Source organism: Cornus florida, unplaced genomic scaffold (genome assembly GCF_030987335.1).
Source record: "Cornus florida cultivar Cherokee Brave unplaced genomic scaffold, ASM3098733v1 CherokeeBrave_3.0.0_Hap2_Chr05, whole genome shotgun sequence".
NCBI classification, from domain to species: Eukaryota; Viridiplantae; Streptophyta; class Magnoliopsida; order Cornales; family Cornaceae; genus Cornus; species Cornus florida.
The window spans coordinates 117,721,685-117,742,897 of NW_026775575.1; the positions used below are offsets into that span (position 1 = coordinate 117,721,685).

The window sequence follows — 21,213 nt, forward strand, 5'->3', positions numbered from 1 at the left end:
GTGTTTGGCATAAATGGTGGAAAAAAAAGGGAAGGTGATGGATGATTTTGGAAGGATAACTCAAGGCATGAATAGTATTTTTCTTAACCTCCCAAAAATGGGAGGAAATGGAAGGAAAGGAAGGCTAGGCTTGATGTATTTGCTCTGATGCCAAAGTTACCCTTACACAAAATTAGGATTTAGTTTGCAAAACAAGAATTACAGACCTTGATTAGTTGATTTAGAAACAAAATTAAAACAAAACACATACATATATACAAGTTAGAAGTTGCAGCGAGAGAGGGGGGCAAGCTTGGAGAGTTGAGAGACAGCAGCTGAAGCTTACGAACGGCGAATGGCAAACCCGAATTGGAACAGTGGGCGATGGAAACCAAAAGATATAGGTTTTGATTTTTTGAACAATCTGAAATGATATGCTGATATGGGTTTTGATTTTGTAGATTTTGTAGTTTCCAGTTGCACAGAGAGAGAGAAAGGGCAAGTGAAGAGTTGAGAACGAGATTTATAGATGGAAGCGGAGGCTGAATTGATTTGTAAAGGCTGAATTTTTTTTTTTTCTTTTCTTGTGGGCCTAGAGACACTAAATATATATATATATATAAAAGGGTATAATGGTCAATTTATTAAAATAATTCCCTTTCTTTTCTTTCCCCTTCTTTTCCCAAACGTGATTATTGTCCTTCCCTTTCTTTTCCTTCATTAATCAACCAAACATAATACTAAATTATATATCAGTAATGTTCAATTGCTCCCTGATAAGCGGGAAGTAGTATACTCACTATTAATCCTAATGATAGAACATAATTCAATGGACATTATTTAATTAACTTTCTTATAATTATTTTTGGAAAGAAACTTAGGTTTCCTATTAAAATTCAATACAATTAAAATGCAAATGACAAAATTGGACATTTAACAAAAATTTAACAATTGTGTTACTCTTTTCATTGATTGAATTAGAATTAGGGAAGCAAAAAAAAAATATTTCCTCTTCTTCTCACAAAGTAAGACTAGAGATTTTCTTCGAAGCAAATAAAAAATTACAGGTTTCTTATTTCAATAAGTAAAACTATAAATTTAATAGTGTGTTATTTCATATTATCCAGTGAGAAGAAAATAAATTTTTTTCATAAAAAACTAGAATGTTTCTTAATTCTCATATATTAACAGTAGTGTTCAATTGCATCAATTTGGATTGTTATTAATAATTTTATTAAAAAAAAGTCTACTTGGCAAAATTAAAAGTGAGAGAGAAGCTTCATTGCAAATATAATCAAAGTGATTTTTAATCTTAAGCATAACATCTAAATAAACCAAATCCTTTATACTTTAACCAAATTAGTTTAGTAAAGTATTATTTAAAAATCAGTATACTCTAAACCAATTTTGTTACTGGTAAAACTCCAAGCAAATTAATTGGTTTGAAAGTGTAGCTTTTTTATTGTAGTTTCAACAATCAATAGCCTATTGCATCTTCCAATTGCAGGTCTTAGCTTCATCTAATTGTCCATCTCTCCATCTCATCTTCGCAACAATCATGAACTACCAGGAATCAATAGCCTATTGGGGAGTAACGAAATTGTTAATTTTTAGTTTTAGGAAAGTATATTGTAAAAAAAAAAAAAAAAAAAAGGTATATTGTTAAATTTTTGTTAAATGTCTAATTTTGTAATTTCATTTTAACAGTATCGAATGTAATAAAAAAATTAAGTAAATTTCCAAAAATAATTATAAGAAAGCTAATGATAAGAATAAAGAGGAGAGAGAAGATCTTTTTGTGGAAAACATGAGGGAGAGATAACGACCTTAAAAACGTGTGTGGTGAATTTTTCTTAATTTAAAACGGTGCAGTTTTCAAAATTTCTGTCACGTGTCAATCCGTAGCGAATTTAACTTAGGTGACTTAGAAAATATATTTAACTTAGAGAATCCAAATCCATATTTGAAATGAAAGAGAAAGGAGATAACATTAATTAATTATGAAAAGAAGAAAAAATAACATATTAATCTCTCCGCTGAAAAGTAAAGAAAACAAATAATACTAAAATTATACTATATTTAAAAAATAATAAATGTTTTATTTTTGTAAAGGAGGATAGACCTTGATAGTATAACTAGAATTCATTTATTATTAGAAGTAAAATTGATTTAAATACGCACTTTGCAACTATACGTGTAATTAGTAATCTCGCTTTGTTCATCTATCCATATCCTTAAAAAATATTGCGAAATGAAGAAAGGGGCAAAAAGGGTAAAATCGAAAGATAGCTGAATGAATGTCAGCAAGTATAGCTGGTTTTGGACAATAAAGCACGAAGGCAATGGTCATCTTCAAGGTTGGACATGGACCACATGGTACCTCTTTTTAAAGTTGGCGTTCGCCTTATTGGCCCAATTGTTTAATAGGAGAGGAGGAGGAAGACTTTTTGTTTGAGAAGAAAAGAATAGATATTCTTCATTTGGTAGCATGATAATAAAACTGGTGTTAGTTGTTCTTCAAAATTGTATAGTCTATTATGGATATTTATCAAAAGTTTTGTGGCATTTTTCATTTGTACAACTTTATGTATTTCACACAATAGCAATGATCATTTCAGAAATTCCATGTGTTCCCCATTTGTATCTGGCCAATCCAGAGGATTTTCTTTTGCCTAAAAACAATATCATAATAGGTTCCTCTTTGACAACGGTAAAAAATAAAAGTATAATAAATATATGTGTGTATATATATATATATATATATATAGGAGGATTAAGAGAGATAAAGAAAACAAGATGAAGGAAATCAAGAGGAATTCATTTATATGCTTTCTGTAATAGTTTTTCAAATCAATACATATATGCCTATTTATAGGCTCAGAACGAGGCTTTCTCTGTAATATTCAAAATGAAGTTTCTATGGTAAGCCTTACGAAGCTTCCACTGTAAGCCTTAATATGAAGCTTTCATTGTAAGCCTTAGTTGTCATCTTCCTCTTCAAGCCAAGGATGTCATCTTGGATGACTTAAACCATTGTAGATCCCACACAAACATAGATATATATATATATATATATAACAAAAAGTTCATCTTTGACAAATAACTATTCATTATTTAAGTTGACCAATACTAATTAGGGTAAAATGCAAAAAACTCCCTCAACTACAAAAGTTATATAAAACACTCCTGAATTATAATTTCTATTGCAGATTACTCCATTCGGCCATGAGCCGGCTGAATCTCACCGTAAAATGATAATGTGACCCACACATGACACACAATATAATTTTTAATGACTATAATTCCCTTATAAGTTTGAAAAGACTATATCGCCCCTTACTGTGACCACAACACTCAAACACCTCTTTAACTTATTATTACCCCAAACACACCCTTATCATACTCTCACACACACGTACACACACATATATAAGAGAATGTGTGTTAAAACACTGTTCATCTTCTTCGCTGCTTGTTATACACAAAACGAACGTTAATGGAGAAGGGTCAGGAAGTTGAAGTGGGCAACAAAGCTACAGAGGGACATACTGAAAAAGCATTCAGCTTATGGAGTAACATCCCGTATATGATATAAGTCTCAACCTTGATGGAAGAATGAATCCCAATTTGTAAAAGTAAGTAAATTAGATATCATGCACTGTTTTCAACAAACCAACACTAGCCGCTAACTAAGCCATTGATAACACGTCGATCGTGTTAGACAGAGAGCACACACACATACACACACACATAGTTATTGGTCAAAGCAATAAGGTCAGAGAGCGCCAAATTCGTAGAAGTGATGGTGGTGTTGTGGCGACGAGGCAGCAACAAACGGAATAAGCCCAGAGTAGCAGCGACTTCACAACTTGGCAAACCCAGAAGTGCGATGATCCCCAAGTATGGTGAAATTTAGTTCAATTCAACGAAGCTCGCTGCTACATATATAACAACGGCGGGGACGACGCCTCCTTGACCTCACAACTAGGGATGACAATTTGACCCGTCCCTGCGGTTACCTGCCCCACCCCGTTTTTAGCAGTTTTTGGGGACTGTTTTGCTTATATGGGCGGGGATGGTTTCATGTAATAAAAACCCGCGCGGGTGTGGTGCGGGGGCAGGGGGAGGTCACCCCGCCCCGCCCCGTTTAGATATACAAATTACTTAAGTACCCTTATTTCAATAGTATATATATTTATCACTATATATTAAGCACCCTATATAACAATATTAAAGTAACAAATGAATTTGATTAAAAAGAAAGTTACAGTGGTGAAGAATTGAAGATGAGGGGAAAAAAAAAAAGCAAATCTATTTTAACAATAAATAAATTATGGTCTTAAACGGGGCGGGGAGTATCCGCGGGGGTAAAAATGTTAAACAGTTACGGGAATAGGGTAAAAAAATTTCCCCTTTTTACTGTTTTGGGCGGGGACGGCGGCGGGGAAGGGTACACCCGCCCAAACCCGCCCCCGTTGCCATCCCTATTCACAACGGAAGACAGTGGTGATAAGAACCCAGCGACTGTCTTGGCCGCACCTTGTTGGTGCCAGATTCTTTTATAGCACTCCAATGAGTCCAAATGTTCTTTTCATCTCTTAATTTCCATTTACACGGATTTGATTTGAAGCATAGCTGGTTAGGATTGAATCTGCTATTTTTCTGATCAATTAAAAAAAAAAAATAACCCAAACACACCCCGCCAGTGACACACTCGAATCCTCTTCCCATGCCAACGAACGACGATTCTGTGATTGTATCTTCTTCGGCTTCTCGCTTTCTCCACTGTCAATATCATGGCTCGAATCCTTTTTCGAGCCAATAACGGTTCTATTGTAACCTCCAATTTGATGTTGTTCAAGTTAATTCTAATGCGATTGTCCTCTAGATCTTTCAATTTTGGGTTCTGACTATTGTCAAATTCGACGCAAGGAGTGAGGTGACGCAGGGGATGATGGCGTTGGAAAAGATGTCGAAGTACTGGCTAGAGACACTGCCGACGAGTGCAGTGGAGTTGGAAAGGATGAAGGTGAGTTCAAAGTAGGGACTAAAATCGAAAAAATGAAGAGGACGAATAAGGTGCTTGTTTGTGTGGATCGTATTGCAGACTAGTTCTAAAATGGGCTCCTATATCGAAGAGTATTGTGAAGCAAGAAAATCTTAGGGTCTGCTTGGTTTGTAACTCTATAAACATTTTTTGTTCTCATAGAAGTGAAAACAGAAAACTGTACAAAAAAACTTTATTTTGTTCAGTTTTCTGAAAACTATTTTCTAAAAACTCAATTATAAAAATACTTGTTTTCAGATAAGTATAAAATATTGTTCTCTGAGAAATTTTTTTTATTTTCTGAGTTATTGAGAATTGTTTTAAGAGTTACAAAGGCTTTTACTTCTCAAAGGGAGGTCAGGGGTTCGAACCTCAGTGGAGGCAGTGTGTGTGAGTCCCAACTAGGAAAAAAAAAGAAGTTACAAACCAAGCAGACCTTTACTATTTTGAATATGTCATTCACCGGATTTTGCTCTGCACTCTTAGACGATTACTGAAAAAATTGGAGCAATTTTATGATAGATTAATGTTAAATTCTCTACAAAATTTTGTTCGTATTCATATATGATGAATTAAAGTGAAACCCAATGAATATAGGCGACTGATTTAGGACAATTTATTCACGAGTAGTAATATTCACACCGAACACTTGTAGTGAATTGTCAAACCGAATAATTTTTAATTTGTTATTTTTACCAAATACAACTAAGTGGAGGACTCCACTTCTTTATTTGTTGCATAATTGACCAATTAAAAGAGTAAGTCTAGCAATTCACTGCAACTATTCGGTACAAGAATCATTTTCCTTTATTAATATTTAGTTATTTTTATTATTTAGGTTTCTTATTTATTTTTATTATTTACTTTTCTTATTTATTTTTATTTTATAATTTTTTAGAGAGATTTTAGTTTTTGGTAATTTTCTTATATTTTAGTTTAGTTTAGTTTTTGTAATGACCCGAATTCGAGTGTCTGAATAGTTAACAGGGTCCTTACCCGAACCCAAGATCATCCGAAAGCATTACCGTCATTTTCTATGTCAATGTATTACCTGTCCCGAATTCACGGCAAATAACATACAACTTTTCATAATCAACATCATCAATAAACTCCTTAAGATAATCCATCATTATCCTATCCAATCCAAAGGTATCAACATTGTCATTACATACATCATTGGTCATTAACAGAATATTTGAAATTACATCAAGTATTACCAAGGTTCATAATTACAATTACAGGCCACAAAATATACAAAGTTGTACATGCTCTACTAAGGTTATACAAGGATGAGACTTAGGTACAAAAAGGTAACAAGATGATCATCTAAAATCTGTCTAAGCCTGTGTTGGAATATCATCCGTCACTTCCTTTCCAAGACCTGAAAAATATAATAATATAATTAGGTGATCACAACCGCTCAGTAGGAGGTGTCTAAGACACATCTCTTAATGACCCCGTGAATCCACACAAAGTATAGAATAAAGATATACGGGATCATGCCATAAAGAAAACACGATAACCACAACAATGACAACAATAATGCAGTTCATCCAACCATATGAATACAATGCATGCCAATTTCACTCTCCATTTTCGAAACATTACCCTTTCACCGTTCCAAACTGTTAATGCAACCCGACCCACAACAGCTCTATGGCGCCACGAGAGAAGGATTGACTAGCTATCCCCGACCACATGGCATCTCCAATGAGTCGTTTCGGGTCTAGGTAGCTCAACAACGCTAGAGTCTTTCCCTAATTCCCTCTAGATCACATTAACGTTACGGACCACTAGGCAGCTCCTAGGCGCCCAGATTTTCGCAAACCACTTTTCAAAACATTTTTTCAAAATAATTTTCATGGCTTTTAAAAACAACTTTTCCCCTTTTTCCTTCCCAATGAAATGCATAAATGCCTCATACCATATACAATCATGACATTATACATTTTTTATAATTTGTAATCAATCACAACAATATAATATGCCTTTATAGAATTTCAAGAAATAAATCACATCATACTCTCATATAACAAATTCAACACATCCAACATAGTAGACATATTTCATTTCTAAAAAAAATTAAATTTCAGCAATTTATACACATACAATGCAACAACAATTTTCAGTTTAGCATGTTTCATCACATCATCCCAATAAACATATTTTTTTAGCCACATAATCACATAGAGCCCAATTAAACATAAAACCCTTAAAGACATAGACAAAATATTAAGCATGTTTATAATCACATTAAAAGGGAAAATTTACTAAAACTAAAGAAGATGTGGATTAAAATACCCCTACCTCAAAAAAGGAATAAAACTCCAATTTCAACCTAAAATTTCAAACTCCAAAGGGTGCCCAATTGAAGATCAGCTCCGATTAAAATGAAGCCCATGACGAGCTAGTCCACTTTGCCTTCTATGGCTAAGTTGAAATCCAAGTGAAAGTTGATGCAATCAACAGTTAAATTAAGAAGATCTAGTGAGAGAAAATGAAATTTTTAGAAGGAGAAAGAGGGTGCGATTCTGTAAAGGAAGAATGGGCTAAAAGTAATGTATATGATTATATAAATCAAATTTAGTGCCAAGTGGGGTCCACACAATAAACAAATATGTCTTTTACACCTTTATATGTAAACTCACATAATACAACCACTAAATTAAACATGTAACCACATAAAAATGCATTAATTAGTTAATACAAAAGCGCAAATGCCTCCTGGAGCCTGAGGCGTAAGGCACAAGGCGAGGCGCGCACCCGACTGAAGCAAGGTGCACGTTGGAAAAAAAAAAACAAAAAACAAAAAACAAAACAAAACAAAACCCACCCAATAAAGTATTAAAGATGCAATAGTATATATAAAGATGTAAAAGTCAACTAAATGAATTACTTAAGTTAAATATTCAACATAAAGATGCCAAAACTAAGTAAATCAAGTACTTGAGTTCAAAACAGTGAATAATCAAACATATTAACATAAAGATGCAAAACTCAACTAAGGAGAAGTATAATATAAAACTAAAACAAACATAAACATCATTTCTTCCTAAGAAGACAACACCAATGAATCTAAATATCATCCTTGTCATCAATAAGCATAACATCATTTTAATCGTCACTAAATGATTCATAATTCTCAGGATCCTCTGCTATCTCATCTGAATCATCCTCATCCTCATCCTCATCCACAAGTCGAACTAAAGAACTTCCTGCTCCCTTTGTTGGTAACCGTGAACTAGAACTAAATTTTGATCTAGTAGACCATTGCGGCCTGCTAGCCTCTCCAATACCAGCAAAATTAGCAACATCACCCCATGTCAAGGAATCATCTTCATAGACTAGATCATGTTCTGCATCAGAATCATCCATCATCCCCGTCAACCACTTATTGCTCTCATCAATGTCATCGAGTAAAATGGGATCAAGAGTGTCACACATATTATATCGACGCCTCAATGCTCTATTATATTTGATGAACACTAAATCATTCAAAGTTGTTTGAGTGAGCCTATTTCTTTTTTTGTTATGAAGCTGCAATAAATTCAACTTTAACTAGTAAGTATAAAAAATTAAAAATTTAATTTTCAACAATTAAATTACAAACCTAGTTAGTAGTTAGTATATACTTACATGCTCAAACACGCTCTAATTTCGTTCACAACCAGAAGAACTGCAAGTAAGGCTTAAAACCTTTATAGCAAACTTTTGGAGAAGTTTTGTTGACTTGCCATAAGCTTCCCACCAATTAGCTATTAAAAAAAATTAATAATGATGTTTAGCAACTTTAGCTTCATCTTTCTATCGACTCTATTGTCAAAATAATTTTAACACTTAGCTATACTAACTTAATATACTTTACCACTTTACCTGGTCCTCGTGTACTTCTCTGTCTAATAGCAAAGGGATTACTAAAGAGGCCCTCAGCTTTAGAATATAAGGACAGCTCCTCAGTAATTTTGTCTTGGTCTTTGACATCCGGGACTAACTTTGTAATGCATGCATACAAAACTTTTGCAATCTCTTCATCTTTTTCAATTTTCGAATTTGAATAAAAGTATTCTGGGTTCAAATAATAACCTTCTACATCCAAAGGGCGATGAAGTTGAACATTCCACCTCTTATCAATTATTTCAAAAATATCCTTATATTTGTCTTCTACTTCCCCAAATGATTTTGCAATGGCTTCTTTAGCCCTATCCTTAGCCGCATAAATGTATCCCATGGGAGGCTTTTTCTCGCCATCAACTAATCTCAAAACCGAAATAAGAGGACCGGAAACCTTAAGGCTAAAGACAATGTTATTCCAAAAGGAAGGCATCAAAACATAAGAAGCAACTCTTTTACCAGCTTCCTCTTTCGCCCATTTACTACGATTCCATTCTTCTGAAGTAAACATCTTTCTCAAGTTATTCTTTTGCTTGTGAATACTTGATAATGTGATGAAACATGTAGCAAATCGAGTCTTAGCGGGCCTAAACAATTCTTTTTTATAAGTAAAGTTCCTCATAATGTTCAACAACTTTGGACGCATATAAATATAACTATTCAACTCCATTGCCCTCTGCATTGTTCTAGAGATGGACAGTATTTTCCCAATGTCTTCCAACATTAAGTCTAAGCAATAAGTAGCACATGGTGTCCAATACAAATGTGAGTGTTCTTTCTCTAACATCTTCCCTATTTGAAACCAAACGGAAAAAAGAAAAAATGATATAAAGAAAATGAGTAAATCAAAAAAGATTTTAATTATATATTTGTAAAAAATGTAAACTCTAAAAGTTATAACCATTAAATATTCTTATCGGCATACTTATTGCTTGATTCACTATCTGTGACGACATTTGCTACTCCAATGCGGTTCACAAATTTATTAAGTAAGTCAAACATCTTTACCATCCTTTAAAAAAGAAGAAGTATCTATCGATTCAATAAACATGGTTCCTTTTGGACTATTTACTAGGAAATTAAGCAATGTTCTCCCTCTCTTGTCTGTCCACCCATCTGCCATTAATGAGCATCCAAATTTTGACCACTCCTCTCTATGGTCATTCATCAAAGCATTGGTATTATCCAATTCCTTCCTAAGCAAAGGAACTCTCACCTCATGATAACTAGGTGGTTTCATGCCAGGACCATAATGTCCAATTGCTTCAATAACCTCGGCAAAGCTATCATACTTAATAGTATTGAATGCAATTCCTGCATCATACATCCACCTTGCAAAAGTAGCACACGCTCTTCCTCTCAACTTTTTCTTGCATGCATCATTAATGGTTGTCTGTTTTCCCCCCTCCTTTCTTTTTTGTACCACAATTTCTGGTCTGGGAGTGAAATATAAATCAATCAGTCCCTTTTGCTTTTGCATCTTTGAGGAATTGACACTAACACTGCCATTACCTGCACTAGCTACCCTTTTTCCCCGATTGTTAACTTCCATAGCGTCATCCTCATTCTCTCCATTAATGAAATTAATTTCATCACTAGGTAACAAATTCATTTGCTTTTTTCTTCCTTTTTCTTACTCATGTACTCTTTGATTTCTTCTCTAACACTAGATGGGTATCTTGTGCATGCACTCACATTTCTATACCCTCCAGCTAAGTGTTGCTTAACCCGATAAATACCTTCTTTTGTAACTTTTGCACAAAAGTTACAAGTGACAGCATTTGTATCTTTCGGATTCTCCAAATGTGAGTAATTCCATGCCGGATCCTTTCTTGAACCATCACTAGGCATCTTTTAAAGTACAAACTACAATCAAATTCAAGATAACAAAATAATAACATGATTAGCATCATATAATCAGTGTCTACAACAATTCTGACAAAAAAAAAAAATTACAGAGCTTCAATGAATGAAAGGCTCAAAGCAATATTAACATTTCATGGACTGCTCACAAGTCACATTGTCACAAACACCTTGATATCCATGTTTGCTAAATGTAAGTCTACGAACCAATATTAAAATAATATGTATATATATTAGTTAATTTCATTGCCCCTGTCCATATATATTCTTGTAAGTTTGTAAATTGTAACTCTGTTTTTCCTCTGGTTTTGTATTTGCACAGACCAGAAAAGTGACAACGATAGTGTACTCTATGGTTTATAGACTCTATATACTCACAGTCACATATCAAGATAAAGATGGATACGGGCTGCTGGCAGGAGATTTATAACAATATAACATGTTGATACATTTATATACACACTTATTACTTGCATATACTATATGAGGTTTATCTACTATATGAGATGTAATATATATGCATATATGGACTGCATGATACCATATAGGCATATACCAACTAATATGTATACTACAATTTATTCCAGCAGCACAGATTATAAAAAAATAAAAAATAAAATAAAAGAAAAGGCTGAAGAGCAGAAGCAGAGAGAGCCGAGAAGAAGAATAGAAAAAAAAAATTAAAAAAAAAAATAAGGTCAGAGAGAGCTGAGAAGAAGAAGAATAGAAAAAAAAAATAATAATAATAAAAAAAATAAGAAAAAAATATCATAGAGAGGCTGAGAGCCGAGAGAAGAAGAATAGAGGAAAAAAATAAAATAAAATAAGATCAGACTAGAGGCTGAGAGCCGAAAGAAGAAGAATAGAGGGGAAAAAATAAAATAAAATAAAATAAAGAAGAGCCGAGACTCGGCTCAAAGAAAAAAATAAAAAATAAAAAATAAAAAATAAAAGCAAGACTCAAGAGACTAGAGTCGAGGAGAGCCGAGAGAAGAGAATTGAAGAAAAAAAAAATGAGAAGAGAAGAAGAAGCAAGAAGGAAAAAAGAAGAAGCAAGGAGAAGTGGATAACTTACCGGCGCTTCGCAGATCCGGGCTTCGCAGACGGTAGATCCGAGCTTCCCTTCCAGTTCCGTCTTCGTACTTCTCTCTCTCTTCTCCGTCTCTTCTTTCCTTTTGCTTTTTGCTTTTTGCTTTTTTTTTTTTTTTGCTTTGTAACTTGCAAGTTATAAAAGCTTTAAGTCTTTAACATAATCTGAATATCCGATATCACAGACTCACTGTCTCACACAAGTCACAACCAAAATAATAATAAATCAAAAAATCAAAAAAAAAAAAATTTTTCAAACAGGAGCGCCTGTAGCTCTGCGCCTAAGCCCCAAAAGCGCGCGCCTAGTACAAGGCCCTCGCCCTAAGCCTTTCAAGGCGCCTTAGGCGCGCGCCTTTAACAACTATGCTCAGGAACCATTCGGCACATCCCACGGTGGCTGACACATAAAACGAGACAATACTTAAACAACCTTGAAAAATCAGAAAAATCTCAGAAATTGAAAAATAGGAAAAAATTAGAATCATTACAGCTATTTTTTTATTTTTATTTTTATTTTATTTTATTTATTATTATTATTTTTTTTACAGTTTTAGGATTTTATTTATTATAAGAACATGTACTACGATTACAGAAATATTTAATTCAAATATCAATATATTATCAGATTCCTCTGCGAATTCACTTTTCCTTATGGATTCAAGGGAAAAAGTGGATTCAAGGTAATTCCCGTTTCTCGTGAACATTTATCGCTTCTGCTTACGTCAATAATCCTTCAAAAAATCAAAATTTAGTAACAGTTTGGGAAGGTACAAAGAAGTACCATTTTATGGAAGTGAATAATTTTTAAAAACAGAATAGAAAAAAAATAGATTTTGGTAATTAAATTTTTTTTTTTTTTTTGGTTTAAAGTGAAATTAAACTCAAAAATTTGTGGCGAAGGCTATACAATTCGAGAAACCTAAGGTTGACATTGGTGGGTTTCGCTTCTGTCCACACCAGTGGTGGAACATCCATGGTGGGTCTATGTTCTACCTTGCCTAAGTTGCCAGAACAACGAAGAAGAAGTCGTAGGATCCAAAAAGATAAGTGATACTTATATACTTAATTGCATATATCACTATGTGTGTGTGTGTACACACACACATAAGCATACTTCAAGCAAGGGTAATATGGGAATTTTAATTTATTCAATGCATAGACATCAGTAAATTCGGTCATTTGACTCGCATTGACTGCTAAAAAGGTAAGTTGTATAATAACGTTATATTTTCAGGGGAGGTCTGTGTAATTTCTCAAATTATACGGGAAATTCTTGTAATTATAACAAATTATAGGAGAAGTCTATGTAATTTCTCAAACTATAAAAAAAGTCCCTATAATTATAACAAATCATAGGAGAAACCGGTGTAATTTACCCTTATTTGGTAATAGGTGTATGGGGTTTAGACAATTTGGGTAGATAGGCACCAAAGTTAATTCCATAAAACTTCTCATAACAATAAAAAATTAAAAAATAAATTGTACATGATTTTATTTATTTATATTTTTAACATGTAATCACCTTGAAATATTAAAATTTTTACTAAAACTTCGTCAAAGTTACCATAAAAAATTAAACCAAAATTTTTTGTAAAGTAGTGGTATTTCCTATATTGTTTAAAGGAGATGGTAAAAGTTCGGTAGGAATAATAGGTGTCTGGCGCTAAGTCACACAATTATTCTCAATAGGTGTTGCTTTCACGCTCCGAACGCCTCCCGCTTTTATGCTCTGCGTGCACTCTCGTTCAAATTCTCACTGCTTATGACTTAATTTTGCAGCTCTTTCCGCTCTCGAATTCGCTCTCGCTCTCGCTACCGCTCCCGTTTTCATTTTATGTGACTTAGGTATGGCGTGACTCGCGAATTTTTTCTTTAAAAAAAAAATAACCATAAAAAATTAATCATGTAAATACATCTTTTTTCAAATGTAGGACGGTAAGGAAAAAAAACAAACAAAAAGAGACCCCTGGCAAGATATGTGATGGAGAACCATATTGGGCAATCTCCTTCCAGAGTTATACACCAATTACAAGGGGAGCTAGATATGTGATGGAGAACCATATTGGGCAATCTCCTTTCAGAGTTATACTCCAATTACAAGGGGAGCTTCAAACCACCTATGCAACTTCAGTGCATACGCCCAAAAAAACAAACGAAGGGTCTCGTGCCTAAAACCCTAAGAATAAAAAAAGTTGGCCACCTGGTTCTCCATTAATAATTTAGCCCCGTGGCTAAAACCCTAAGAATAAAAAAAGTTGGCCACCTGGTTCTCCATTAATAATTTAGAGCCACTTATTATCGAAACTTAGCGTTCTCGGCTCTAAATAACTACGTAGTACACTTTACTGATGAGACACCTTGGCCATGATTTTTAAAATCATATGGGAGGTTTTGCACTTTTATTTTGGCTTGTAGGGTGGAGAAAATGTTTAGCCTTGCTTTTTAATTACTTAAAAGTGTTTTTATTTTAAAATTTTATTTTTAGATGTATTTATTAATCATTAAAAGTGTTTTTAATAATTATTAATTTTAGCTCAATAGAAGGTTTGAATGAAGTTAAGAACTTTTAAAAATGGTTTATGAATAAAGGTTTAATATTTCAAGTAACTTTTTTTCTTTAGAAATTTTATTTTATTTTACTTTTTATAAAGGCAATTACATTCCTTCCTTTATAAACCGATAACATATTATGAAATGATATTATTATAAAATTAGCAATAAAAGTTTTTAATATTATTATCAAATAAATTTTAAAAATTATTTAATTGTGAAAAGTACTTTGTCATCAAACACCTAACATATTTTTTTATCGTAACAATTTTTTGATAGTTTCACGAACAAAATTGCTTTTTTTTTATTTTTTATTCTAACAGCAATACCAGACGGACACTTAAGCCCATTTAACTAATGCTTAGGAAAAATTAAAAAACTAATGTCTATAGAATATTTTATAAACGACATTACCGAGTGACACTCAAGAATAAAGATGATATTTGTATACAATTATCCTTGCATAAAAACAAAGAGTAAATTGCAAAAACATTCCTCACAACTATCACAATTATAAAAATAAAATAAAAAATCATTGTACGACCAATAAAAAAAAAAAAAAATTTATTAATCTCCAACATTTGCATATAAATACACACTCTGAGCATTTAATGATATTGTAAAGTTGCTTAAGTGCCCTCATAAAATGAAAGAACAAAAAGAAAAAAAAGAACTTATCAAAATGCAACAAACTCCACTGAATAATTAGAATTTTGAATAAATAAAATAAAAATTAAATAAATAGAAGAATCTCTAAATTATTAACTTGATACAAAACCCATAAACTATGCAAAATATACACACATATGTGTGTACAAATAAAAATGCACATGCGTAGAATTAATTGCTGACAATACAGTAGAGGAGATGGAAATTGACGACAATCAAGAAAGTCTATTTATGAAGTGAAAAGGTTCGGAGGTAATTCAATTGTAAATTTTTTTAAGTAAAATGGCTTAATTTAATTAATGGATATATCAATGATTTAAAAATTTGTCAACGCAAATGTTAATGGTATTTGAACTTATTCTTCACTTACAAAATCCCACTTCAAAATTTCTAATTTATCACGAGGGTAATATTGTCATTTCAACCCACCAAGACAATCAAAACCCTAGTACCTCAACACCATCTCTCTCTCATATTAGGGTTCTATTTCTCTCCGCCCTTCTAATTTTTCTACCCACAGCATCACACACTACCAGCTGCGACATTAGCACCACAGAGCCATGGTCCTCTCTCTCTCTCTCTCTCTCTCTCTCTCTCTCTCTCTCTCTCTCTCTATCTAGATATCTATATTCCTATTATATATCTGTTTATATTCACTGTATGTATGTCGATGAATCCAGGCTTCAGAGAAGAAACTATCGAACCCAATGAGAGAGATCAAAGTGCAGAAGTTAGTCCTCAACATATCCGTAGGCGAGAGCGGAGATCGCCTTACTAGAGCCGCTAAGGTACACCCCATCCTCATCATATCTCAATGCACACACACCTCATAAGTCATGTCTTCCTCATCTTCTGATCTATTCCATATTAATCGTCCACAGGTCTTGGAGCAACTCAGTGGCCAAGCCCCTGTTTTTTCCAAAGGTAACATTTTGGTGTTGTGCTCCGTTTGGTTATATAGAAATTAAACATTTTATTTTGGTTTAAATTATTAGTACTGATTTAGTTTATTTAAGACATGTGATTTTTTAATTTTTTTTTTGATGAATTCAATCTGTTATCGTGTCTCTTCAAGTTATTCTAACTTAGTATATGGTACACTTTTAATCCTTTTTTATTTTCCGGCCAGTTTCTGAGACCATGCACGAAATCAAACGAAAATTTAATATTGGATCTTATATTTTATTTTTTTTAAAAAAATTTAGTATCCTAGAATACAAAAACCGTTTATATTTAGTATGGCTAGATTTTTACCAATTCATTGAATCCAAAGTAGTCTGTTACTTTCAAAGAGTTTGTATTTGGATGGGTAGATATGTTTTATGAGTTCAAACCTATCTTCTATATTAAAGGGGAAGGGAAATTAGGAAAACTTCTAAAGTTTTGACAATTGCAGTATGTTTGGGTAAGCAGGCAGAAATGGTAGGAAAACAATTATATTAGTTACGAGATTAAAGATAACAAAGTAAATGATTATTCATTTCTTCTTTTTGGTAAGCTCCATCATCATCCTTGCCTTGCCTTATTCCCACATGAATGAGGTCAGCCACATGACTTCTTTTTGGTAAACTATGAAAGGAAAATAAGGAAATGGTAATGGTAACTTGTATGAAAAAGATAATGTGGGGAACGAAAATAAATAAATATTTATATTATTTTAGAGGAAAGGGAGGAAAAGAACTGAAGGACTAAATGAATAATTAGTATGTTCATTATTTTTTCCTTCTACATTTGAGATGGAAAAAAGTCGCTATATGAGGTGCTAAGAGTACCCACTCTTTCCGTCCTTTTCTTTCCTTCCCTACTCATATTTAAAACAGATTATATAATTGTCCTGTTTGTTTTGGATTTCTGCGAATAATTATCTTCTTATATAATAGAAAATGGTTTGAAAGCTCATTTGGTTGATAGTTTTCTGAAAGCTTTTCTTTGAAATAGAAAAAAAAAAAAAAACACCTAATTCCAGAGCAATGGGTCTGTTTGGTTCAAATTTCTGATTTGTTTTCGGGAAACAGTACCAAAAGTTGTTTGTTAGACACTTTCTTAAAAGCAGTTTTCTAAAGACTCGGGGAAAAAAAGCTTGTTTTCAGATAGTAGTCTTTTGTGGTTCTCAATAGTGTTATCAATGGCCCAAGCGCAATAAGGGAGGTCCTTTGGAGGCTAGGAGCAAGGTGAGGCGAGGCGTGCCCTCGAGTGAAGCAAGGCGCAGAATTGAAAAAAAATAAATTAATGTTAAAGCATACATATTCCATATTAAAGGCGCAAGTCTTGTCAAAGGCGCGCCTGGGCACACAACAGGCGCAAGTGTTGTACCTGTATGAGCTTGGAGCCTAGGCACATCTTTGACAACACTGGTTTTCTAAAAATAGTTTTCTGAGTTCTTGAAAACTTATAGAAACTGAACCAAACAGGCCCGATCTTTTTTAGTTCTATAAAAATTGTTTGGTTTCCTGAAAATTAAATCAAACAAACAAATAATTTTCTATTTTACCTTTATTTTCTTTTTCTTCCAACTCCGGCAACCGTAATGTACCCTTAAGAATTTAATTTTTTCCTTGTTATGGAGGATACGAAGAAAAATCCATTGCTTTGCTTAGAGTAAAACAACTATTCGACTTACTGAAGCTTTTCTTTTCATTATTTGAAAACTTAATGTCTCAACGACCAGTTGGTTATGTTGATTGGTCTATTTTTTTATTTATTTATTATTTTTTATTTATTTCCACACACACACACACACACACACATATTTCTTTTTGGAATCTTTTCTCCAGTTTTGTGACTTTAATGTGGTTATTTGTTGTGGTTGATAGCAAGGTACACTGTGCGGTCCTTTGGGATCAGGCGTAATGAGAAGATCGCATGCTATGTCACGGTCAGGGGTGACAAGGCCATGCAACTTTTGGAAAGTGGGTTGAAGGTGAAGGAATATGAGCTGCTGAGGAGGAACTTCAGTGATACTGGCTGTTTTGGGTTTGGTATTCAGGAACACATTGATCTTGGAATCAAGTAACAGATCTTTCTTCATAACTTTACTTCATTTCAATCGATGGGATGTTATGTTGCATCGAAAAGCTCAAATGCAAGGTTTTTTATTCATCAGTAGTGTAAATGTTACAAGTAAAGTTGTTGACAATGTTATACAAGCATGTCTTGATCAACTTAAAGGTATAGATTATATGCTCAATTTCAGATGATTATGTATAGGTGTGTCTTTTTGTACGCCAAAATGGACCATGACATAATTCAATAGTTAAGGTGCTTTTTATGCCTTTCCCCCCATTACCTCTCCCTCTCCGCTAATCCATATCCATAAGAATTGTGTAATTATTAGACATCTTATTTGCATGGACTGTCTGTTAATTACAGCACGTCTTTTGATGGTAGATCATTTTAATATATAAATCTAAGAAAAGGCGTTCAGGTGACTGAATAATGGAAGGTATTTTTTTGGGAGTGTTGACAGTTAGATAAGAAGGTGTTTTTGTTTTCTTCTACTATTATATTGAGTCTGTCAGCCCTTGTAGTGTTAAAGTTGCAATCTGGATTGTAGAATTGCACAATCTGCAAAAGCCATCATGGGGAGTCCTGAGCCATTTAGATGCCATAAATTATTAGGCTAGGGTAATATTCTCGCTACTTTAACTGAAACAATAAGAGGGAAAATGTTGCGTTTGAAGCTAGTGGCTCTCTTGAAACTAGTACCTACGAAGCACTAATGCTCAATCACTACAAATCGTTTCCATCTTCATACCTAAAGTTTCTTCTCTTAATTTCCTGCTTCTTGTTTTTTATTTTGGTTGTATCGGAATCCAGCTACCACTTAGCTGTTCAACTTTTTCTCTCTCAACCGGCAAATATCTCTCTCTCACATTCCATGTGTGTATATATAAATCTGTGTACATCTCTCTTCTCATCTCCAATCTATGCCAAATCATTTTTCTTTGTGCTTCATTTTCGTCGTCCTTGCCTTTATACCATATGGATGGGGTTGGCCGCATGAATTCTCTTTTTCCATTCTTTCTATTATACATTCACAATGTCTTCTCTTAGATTTAATTTCTATTGAATATATCCATACCATCTTAGTCTACTTTCGCTAATTTTATCATTTATAGGCGCTCTACCTAGAACTCCCCTCACACGATCACTATTTATCTTATCTCTTATAGTTACTCTTATCATCCAACAAAGCACCCTCATTTCTGCTACGTGAATGCATTGCATTTGTTGTGTCTTTTACATCTTGCTGCTCCATCACTATCTCTCTCCATCTTTTTTGTAATATTGATCCTAGATAACAGAATTAGTTATTTTGGGTAACACTTTAATTCTATAGTCTTGAATTGTAATACTTATATTATTATCGTTTTCTACTTTATCAAATTTACATACCATATATTTTGTTTTAATTTTATTATTTTTAAGCCTCTTCATTAAAATGCATTTCTCCATATGACTAATTTTATTGCTAAGGCTTCCTTAGAAGTTTCTATTAATATTATGTTATCCTCAAATAACATCACCGTAAGATGTTTTATTGTATTGTCTAATACTATAGCAAATAGTTATATCTCATTGATTTAATTTCTATATAATTTTCACAATTTTATATATCCCCTTTATTTTTATAAATTTGTACTATTGAGCTTTTCCTCCACTCATTTGGCATCCATTCACTTGGAATTTATTGAACAACTTTGCTAACCATCTAAGTTTATCTTTCCTAAAATATCCTCTATGCTTATTTGGATGAACTTGTGGATTCACTATCCTTATATAATTACAGTTTTATGTGTATTTTGGCTTGTTCACTTTCTATATCTAAGATTTCTTTATTTATGCATATATTTTTAGTGTTCTTTCTTCATCATTTTGAAGGATAGTATGATCTTATCTCCCTTCCTCAATCTGGGACCAGATTCTTTAATCTGAATCAGATTGAAACATGTTAAGACCTTTTTCAAGTTCATCTTTGGGTTGGTTGAGTTTCTCTGCCCCATCTTGATCTGTCACTCTTTCTAAAGAGTCTCATTATATATAGAACCATGTTTCATTTCCATTTCCAGCATTGTTTTCTATTTTCATTTGCAAATTAGCATTTGCACTACATGTGATGTTGGACGAACTTAATCAATTCACTTGTACTTTCGTAATAAAAGTTAATGTATGTGCTTTCTTATGAAATAGAGATGTACCAACTTTTTTGTATCTTTTATTCTTGTTTGATATTCTACCTTCGACTTTCAGGTACGATCCTTCAACTGGCATTTATGGTATGGATTTCTATGTTGTCCTGGAACGCCCAGGTTATCGTGTTGGGCGTCGTCGTAGGTGCAAGTCTACTGTTGGAATCCAGCATAGGGTCACAAAGGAGGATGCCATGAAGTGGTTCCAAGTCAAATATGAGGGAGTGATCCTGAACAAGTCCCAGAATATTGGGGGTTAGCTCCAAAGTATCATTAGACCTTTTTTGTGTTGTATGCGGACAAAAATCTTAAGGACGCTTGGAAGTTCATAGTTTTGGAACATGTCTTTTGTTTCTTTTATAGACCAGGATATGTCTACTTACCAAATTTTCTAAATGAGGGTTCTCATTCTCACCTCTTCTTTGTGGTTTACTTGGCGGCCAGTTAATTTTTATTGGTTTTTAATTATCCAATTGTTTGTTGTTTAGCTCCTGTTGTGTTCCAGATCCCGTTTGATTATGGGTGTTATCTATATGTGCTAATCCGCAAATGGTTATTTATCTAATGATCCCAACATAATAATTGATTGTTTCGATTTGAGTTAATGGATAGGCTTCCACTTCTCAAGCAATTTGATAGTTTGATCCGTTTGAAATATATTCTTCAACTTTGGTCAATGGATTTGTATTAAAATTATTGAACAACATAAATTTTTTTGATTTCCTCCATCTCAGTGATCCCATCGATACTTTTAAGTCTTGGGTCATTTTAAAATTTCTATTATATCCCGTAGCAACAATGATTTTATTTATTTATTTTTTAATTTAAATTTTGTGACACTAATTAAGTCAACATTTGGGGGTGTGAACTTGATTTTTTGAATATTATGATATAAAATTTCAAATTTGGAATATTCATGTATCTATTCATCCATGA

The 21,213-nt window shown here is 33.2% G+C and overlaps 2 protein-coding genes across 2 annotated transcripts; one reads left to right on the plus strand and one right to left on the minus strand.

The window, feature by feature from the left end:
- Positions 1–9,054: 9,054 nt before the first annotated feature.
- LOC132310058 (uncharacterized) lies at positions 9,055–10,529 on the minus strand. Its single transcript, XM_059808298.1, has 3 exons — positions 9,926–10,529; positions 9,148–9,709; positions 9,055–9,058 (listed from the first exon to the last, which is right to left on the minus strand). Exons 1-3 carry the CDS (start codon positions 10,527–10,529, stop codon positions 9,055–9,057), a joined length of 1,170 nt encoding a protein of 389 aa, XP_059664281.1.
- A 5,009-nt stretch (positions 10,530–15,538) lies between these two features.
- LOC132308971 (large ribosomal subunit protein uL5) lies at positions 15,539–20,764 on the plus strand. Its single transcript, XM_059807288.1, has 5 exons — positions 15,539–15,651; positions 15,769–15,876; positions 15,970–16,012; positions 17,902–18,097; positions 20,339–20,764. Exons 1-5 carry the CDS (start codon positions 15,649–15,651, stop codon positions 20,535–20,537), a joined length of 549 nt encoding a protein of 182 aa, XP_059663271.1. The 5' UTR covers positions 15,539–15,648; the 3' UTR covers positions 20,538–20,764.
- The last annotated feature ends 449 nt before the right edge of the window (positions 20,765–21,213 follow it).

Coding starts and splice junctions, on each gene's coding strand:
- LOC132308971 (XM_059807288.1), top strand. Junction 16,013..17,901: donor AGCCCCTGTTTTTTCCAAAG/GTAACATTTTGG, acceptor TGTGGTTGATAG/CAAGGTACACTGTGCGGTCC. Junction 18,098..20,338: donor CACATTGATCTTGGAATCAA/GTAACAGATCTT, acceptor TTCGACTTTCAG/GTACGATCCTTCAACTGGCA.
- LOC132310058 (XM_059808298.1), bottom strand. CDS start 10,529: ATGAATTTGTTACCTAGTGATGAAATTAATTTCATTAATGGAGAGAAT. Junction 9,710..9,925: donor TTCTTCTTTTTTAAAGGATG/GTAAAGATGTTT, acceptor GGTTTCAAATAG/GGAAGATGTTAGAGAAAGAA.